Source organism: Photinus pyralis, unplaced genomic scaffold (genome assembly GCF_008802855.1).
Source record: "Photinus pyralis isolate 1611_PpyrPB1 unplaced genomic scaffold, Ppyr1.3 Ppyr1.4_LG3b, whole genome shotgun sequence".
NCBI classification, from domain to species: domain Eukaryota; kingdom Metazoa; phylum Arthropoda; class Insecta; order Coleoptera; family Lampyridae; genus Photinus; species Photinus pyralis.
Genome location: NW_022170510.1, coordinates 24,198,410 through 24,206,271, shown reverse-complemented (window position 1 = coordinate 24,206,271; position 7,862 = coordinate 24,198,410). Strand labels below are relative to the sequence as shown.

The window sequence follows — 7,862 nt, the reverse complement described above, 5'->3', positions numbered from 1 at the left end:
ACTTTATTATTATTATTATGATTATTATTAATAAATTTAGGTAAATTTTACATTTAAAAATCTAACATCTGTGAAATCCTATAAACAGATTTTCTCAACTGTCGGCTGCTATATAACGCCGTCTTTTTGAAGATTAAGAAAGACAGAAATTGTCGTTTGAATACATAGATGGTCAATTGTAAATATATGTAAATCTATTTTAGTACAAACTCGTAAAAGTTAAAATACACTTCTGGCGGTCTGTTTTAAAGAAGGCACATTTCTAGTTACATATCCATATAAAACAGAAAATGGAAAATCGATCGTAGGAGTTTTACCTTCAACTGAAAATATTGTCTTGAATTATTCAAATACGAAACTCCGCTTAGTGTGAAAATAAGCGCACCGAAAAAGTTTTTATTACACAGTGCACATTATTACCTTACCATGTCATATTATCTCAAGCGATTGCGTCAGCTGTTTTAAAAAATAATATAAAACAGAAATGCGGAAAATTGTCGCGAAAAGGGCAACAATTGTAAAGGAATGCTTTTTGTAATGTCTCTCGACATAAAATATGTTGCATGTTGAATTGCAATTAGCCCTTAGAGAATTGTGAAATCAACGCTCAATTCATTGTTGCAAAACATCATGAAATAAGGTTACCGACGAGAAACTTATGCTTCAATAGAACGGAAAGGGTAAATTATTTCCCAACTTCTGGAGTTCGCGCATATTGATTCAATGAATTAATATACTCTTCATGCAGGCAATTAATAGTAAATCCATTCAAAACAATTCAGCAGAGTTTTTAAAAAGAGGTATTGAAATAGATATTTATCAAAAATCGTCATAAAACCTTCATTTTCATGCCTGCTTTGTCAGAAAATTTTAGTTTCCATGACAGAGAAAGGCCTCGCCTGTCACACTGGTAATGTCTATGACTCCTGTCATCACTCACAGATTGACATTAATCAAAAGATCTATATGAAAATTGAAATTGTATATCAAAATATGATTTCGGATAAAATTTAATAGAAAACTCGCCAGTAAAATGGCACTACTTGACTCGGAAAGTAAAATCCTCAGCCCCAAGGGGGCCTCGTTCTTCAATATTTTCGCGCTAGTAATGTGTCACTTTCTGGACTACTTGAAAAATAGTTATGTACATAAAAGGTACATGCTACATGTAATTGCAAAGTAAGGTTAAATTGTATAATAATTGTCGGGCAATCATGATAAACTTTCTCGAAATATTACTTATTTCACTTACGAGTATACCAACCAGTACCTACTTCACTTTATAGAAGTTTTATTGATATTATAATCGTTTGATGATGACATTCACATAAATTGCAACGCTGTCAATCATCGTAGACCAGATGGATACAGGAGTGTATCCTGAAGCAGTGGTGCCCTGAAAGGATACCAAGGTCTAAATTGACACTCTGTATAACTAGTGCACTGGAAAGCGCGAATCAGGAATATTCGTTTTAAAAAGGAAGGTAACAGTTAAAGTACACGTAGTATCAGTGCCATCATAATAAAGACTTGGAATTCCATTGTACTAAAAACAATTTTGTTGGTTTGTTACTCAAAATTACATAGATTTCTAAGTCGCCGGCCGGGGTGTAAGATAATGGTTGGGATGTCCTACGAATACATGCTTTCCCCTGGTGGAAATTTAAGTAGACTTTTACTGTAAGTAAACGCTTTACATGGAAGTTGAAAATTGATTTGTATACTTGGAATTTGTCTTGCCGTTCTTGTTAAAACTTTGTTTTACTATTTGAAATGGTAATCTTTGGACATTAAATATTTTATTCCGTGCAAGTTAATTTGAGGTAGCGTCGAATTTTATTAGAAAAAGACCTGACATTTGATTAAGGAGTTTCATTAAAATACGCGTAATTCGCTTTAGGTATATGAAAAAAATCTTGCTGTAAATGTAATTTGTACTGTTGATGGAGCGATCTTGATGCGGCAATTTAATGTTTTGTTATACGGGCGATAGGCTGATCCTTTTACGAACCCTGAGATAAGTTTGTTTGTCAACTAGCTGGAAGTTTTTTGTCAAAAAGGTAACTGAAGTTTGTTTATTTAATGTCCTTAAAGTTTAGGACGTCTGCTGTAAAGCAAGTGAAGGGAATCCTTTGCGAGAAGGAATCCAAAAGAGTTGACTGACAAAACGCAAAATCAATCTTTCTGAAGTTTATCATTAACCACACACCCGATCATCTCTTTATTAAATTGGGGATGGGGCGGCGAATTTTGTGGATACACTTGCATCGTGAAAATAAAAGCTCCATATAACTGCTTATTGGGGTGCTTTGATTGTATTATGTTGATGTTGTTTAGATTTCGGTAGTCCCTTATCGCCTATATAGATAAGAATAAAACAAAGCAAAGTTATGAAGTAAAATGACCAACGCAACTTAATGACACTACGTACAGTCAAGTAAATATTAAAAGGCAAGGTTGAACTTGAGATATAGAAATAAAACTATCAATAGTCCTGTTTATAGGAAACAAGTTATTGTAGATAAAACTTCCGTCTGGCCATGTTAGGGCCTCATCTTAATAAATAAGAAGTTTAAACCAAGCTGCAGAGCGACCTTGCAGAAATATTTATTATCATTGCAATAAATAATTTAATCTGCTTAGATGTAATAAAATATACATGTTATTTTTATGTGTTCTAATAAAAGTTACAGCATTAATTTGCGAAGTAAAAATTAATTATTTACTGTGCACTTCTGCGATGTTTGAACGATAAGGTTATGGTGTCCAGATATTTTAACATTTTAGACAACGGTGTGTAGCAAAAGCTTTGATGGTACTATCAAAAAGTTTTATTTTAGTTTAAGTTTATTTATGATTATGTTATTTATTAAAGGAAGTAGAAGTTGTGACGTGAGAAATGGAAACACCACTAGCAAGATACCTACCAAATTTTGCTATTTTTTGAATGCCATATAAATTGTGTATTCTTTTTAGATGTAACGAGTTCGTGCTGTCGTAGTTCAATAATAAATTGTCTAACAAAATCGATCCAATCATCATGGGGAAATGGGAAACTTAGAATTTTTATAATTTCTCCTCGTACATTTCCAGGATCTGATACAAAGAAAAATCCCAATATTAAACTAATTTAATGATTTGGGAGACTCAGTATCGACGATCAACTTCCGAAAATTCCAAAGGATTAACTACACAAATTTTAATTAACACCTCACACAATTCTGACATGAAACAATTCTGACATGAAAACTCTATTCGGATTATACAAAGGATTCCAATAAATACACAATTCATTGATTGACAATGACAAAATTTTTTTCCGAAACAGATGAAATAAAAACATTCGGAGAGAAAGAATTGCTTACAAAACTTGTTTGGACAAATTATCCCGCACTCAGGCGGTCAATAGTACGAAGAACTGCGACAACGAGGTGTACTTAACTTCACATACAAACCCTGACAGGTTCTGACCTTCACTTCTCTTTAACACAAAAACTTGATGACAAACAACAATTAACACGATGAATAAAATGACGAATTGTCGATGGCTGTTCAGGCGGTACAAACTTTTAACTTTTATTAACAAGAGAACCTTAACAGAAAACCTCACGGTGCACTAACTGCTTAATTCTTCATGTTGACAGATTTTTTCCATGAAACGGACAAACTACTTTAAATTTCGCACACAACGTTGGTTAAATTGCTTCTGCACAAAATTATTATAATAATGGCAAACGACCTTCAAATAATCAAATCGGTCGGACTGACCGAATAAAAATAGCGTAAAGAAACGTACGCGCTTTCCGACCGTCGGAACTAGCCACGTTTTTCGTTGATGCAGTATTTAACGACTTTCACTATAAAAAAATCCCTTTCTCCAGGACATTGAAATAAATCCATCCATCACAATGACTTGATAATGCCAGTTTCGGGGGCAACCACTAAACGTTATTAACCAGCCCTCCAATTGTACTTCAGAATCCATTTAATAAATAATTCAATGTATAATGGTCATTCTTCAAAAAGAACGCGTTATGTGGTCGCTTCTAAAATGAACACAACGCGTTCTGGTTGACCGTAACCGACCATAACACGTTAAATATTTAATTTCGGTGTTTGGTTATTTAGCTTCGCCCATAACGCGTTGTGTGCGTTATTTTCGCTCAGTGAGCGTTTTCGATACATGTGCGTAACATATTATCCCACTTCTGACACCAATATTATGTTTGTGTACCTATTACGCAGAAATAATACAATGTTGAACTTTACTAAATTGTACGCGACAATTTATTTATTTATGATAACAACTCGATAATTTTTCGATACCTAGGAAATCACTTTGCAGAGCCACTCATTGGCCCATATGAATAAAAGTGAGCAAATGCATATACTTGCAAAATTCAAAGTAAATACTCGTAAGTGCTCCTTCACATTGGGCGACTTAGCAGCGCTGCTAAGCAGCAGGACAGGACGCAGTGCAGCGCTGCTAAACAAACCAGTATGAAGGGGTACTTACGAATATTTACGTTGAATTTTGCAAGTATAAACATTTGCTCACTTTTATTCATACGGACCATTGTTTTGTTGTGCGTAGAACTACAAATCCTTGAACTCGTGCATCAATACATCATTGTGAATACGTTTATCTATAGCTATATTTAGCATGCGTTTTCACTTTAGTTAATGTAGGTATTATTACCTCTTTCGGCTGCACCATTCCTAAAGAAGTCAACCTCGTAAGTAGCTGTCTCAATACTGTCATAAACCTCACGTACATTTGCTGAATCATCCTGTTCGATAGAATTTAACATTTCTTTTGAGTACTAACACTTATATAATTGTGGGGAAAAGGCTACTGAGATTTCCAAGAGATTTATTTAAAACCCTTATCGAGATTTTTGGTCATGTTGGGCACTGGACGTGCCTTGGGAAAATTATAATAATTTCGAAGAAATTTTGTTGGGAGTTCGAGTTGAATTTGGAAACATTTTAGGGAGTTTATGCATAGAAATTATTTAATTTACTTGAGTGCTGGACATGTGTTAATGTGGGTGGTTTTAGTAACCGTTCGCCATTTCACATAGCAGTATATTCACACGTATCCACTGCGTTGCCGGTGCTGAAGAGCACGTTACAAGGTATTTAATGCGATTACTTGTACGTGCCATTCAGAACAGTCCCTTTTTGGATAGTTGTTGCCCTTTCCTCACTCATATTATCAATGATACTCCGAGGCAGCTCGAGACTGTACAATGATAGCTTTATAAAAAGTAAAACTAAAACACTAATTAAATATAAAAAGCTTTGTTGTTCGCTGATGATGACAGCCCCCAAGAGTATAGGTAAATGTCGAAATTGGTTAGGTTTGTTTAATTGTTTGTTTGATTGAGCTATCAATCCCTGTGAGACAGTCAGAGATTGAGATCGCCTGTGACGTAACTGTAATAACTTGACCACTTGAATTAATTGGTAAAAAAGGAATCGAAAACAATGGCAATTGTGGCGTAACGCTCTCTGTTGTGTCAAACAAAAGGAAAGCCAGCTTCAAGATACAACTAGTTTTATTTTCACTGCTGTAAACCCCAGTCAGGAAATCAAGAGTGTTTATAAATTTATTCAACAGGTGATTGCAATTTAAAGATGATATTACCAAACTAAACTCGAACAAGTGCTTTGGTAGGTCTAATTATAGATACCTAAAAGTTTTTTATTTACGCCCGGTTTACAAAATGAGCTCTGAAATTATTACTGCTATAGATACTTAAATTAAGGTCACAATACGTTTATAATTTATTGTGGCAGCAAAATTAATGTTTGTTGGATTTTAATTTAATCATTCCATAATAATTATAACACGGATTAAATTTTTATTGACAACTTCGAAAATTACAGTACCGATGTAATATTGTTAACGCATCACTTTTATTAATGCACCTCGATGTTCGTAAGGTATAAGCTGACATAATGGTAAAAGTTATTGAATCCGGTGATATTGCAGCGAATTAATGAAAATATTTCTCGTCGAATTGCATTGTCAATAGTGGCACAGCGTATAAAAACCCATAAGTGTTTTACATGTATAAGAGTTATAGAGAATCGCAAACTCTTCAGCTACGTTCGCCGCATTTTAAGCTTTGAATGGTCGAGTAATTTCAACTTCATAATTTTGAGATGGATGTAAAGTTAACCAAAGCGAAATACGCAGAGCAAGTAAATGAATAATTTTTACATTTCGTCCGACGTTGTGCCTGTTCAGTTTTGTTAATTAATTTGATCACAATGGAGGATATAAAAATAAAGTATATATCAGTATAAATAAGATACAAGAATTTGTAACAATATAATGACTAATGAGCAATGTAATTTATTTCCTGTTTACTGTTAAGAATAAAATCGTATAGAGTATCACGGAATGCCCATTAAACAAGCAATTACTGCCAATAAAGATTAATGTAGAAAAATATTTTGCATTTATCAACTCTGGAAATTTCTTTNTTCAAAACCTTCTGTCTGAACAATGGCATTTTGCAAAAGTTTATAGCGCCAGGTCATCCTGCAACTAACGGGTTGGCCGAACGTTATATACAAACCTTGAAATCAAAACTGAAGTGTATGACCGAACCAGGTTCTATACAACACAAGGTCCGCGAAATATTATTCAGATACAGAGCCACTCCTCTCCAGAATGGCAAAACTCCAGCCGAATTGTATTTGAATAGAAACATTAGGTGCCAGCTCGACGTCTTCAAGCCTCCTTCTTTAAAAATCCAAAAACGAGTACAATTCGACCTGCCACCATCACGACAATTCAAAATTGGGGACAAGGTACTAGCAAGATGGTATTCGAACAACAAGAATACTTGGAAATTTGGTTCGATCATCCAAAAATTCGGACATCTCCACTACCAAGTTGAACTTAATAATGGTTACCGGCTCAAACGACACACGAACCAGTTGAGAAAAGCCAACTTCGATATATACCCCAACCGTCAGCTACCCTTGCAACCACCACAAATTACTTCAGATTCGGAATCACCTGAAATCAACCACCACTACGAAAAACTGGCGTCCATGCTCCTACCAGCCAATCCTGGATCGGATGTTATTCCTGATGTCGAAGCTGAACCTTCAGAAGTTGGACAATCTCCAACAGTGGAATCCGTCCGGCGATCTACTCGACCTCGCCGTCCTCCAGAACGTTTTAGAGACTATGTCATGTGATTTAAACTGTTGTTACAACTTTTACTTTTTAAATTTATAATTAACTGTCATAATTTTGTGGGGGGAGACTATTATGTTCTCAATTTAAATTAGAATTAAGTCGAAAAATCTAGCGCGCTGTTGCTAGGAAAAAAAAAGATTGTCAATTATTATTTTTTAGTTAGTTACGCATCGCTTTTCAATTAGGATATTAATTTCGATATAAATAGTTCTCTGTACTTCTGCGACTATGATTAATTAAAGTTTACTAAACTAAAGACATGTGAATTTAACTAATAGTGTGCCACCTCAAAATACACAACAATATATCAGTATAAATAAGATACAAGAATTTGTAACAATATAATGACTAATGAGCAATGTAATTTATTTCCTGTTTACTGTTAAGAATAAAATCGTATAGAGTATCACGGAATGCCCATTAAACAAGCAATTACTGCCAATAAAGATTAATGTAGAAAAATATTTTGCATTTATCAACTCTGGAAATTTCTTTGTAAATTTTATAATGCCCTAGCACGCTTTCACCCGAGGATGTACTTTACTCAACCAAGGTAACTTTATTATATCGCTGCACTGCATTAGCCGTTACAGTACGCAAAAAGATGTTAATTTTAGGATTTTTCCTTTTTGATGCGCAA

General features: G+C 34.4%; 1 protein-coding gene across 1 annotated transcript; it reads left to right on the top strand.

Annotated features, from left to right (window-relative positions):
• Positions 1-6,612: 6,612 nt before the first annotated feature.
• LOC116166427 lies at positions 6,613-7,221 on the top strand. The gene has a single exon (XM_031481379.1). The coding sequence runs from the start codon at positions 6,613-6,615 to the stop codon at positions 7,219-7,221; it is 609 nt and encodes a 202-aa protein (XP_031337239.1).
• Positions 7,222-7,862: the final 641 nt, after the last annotated feature.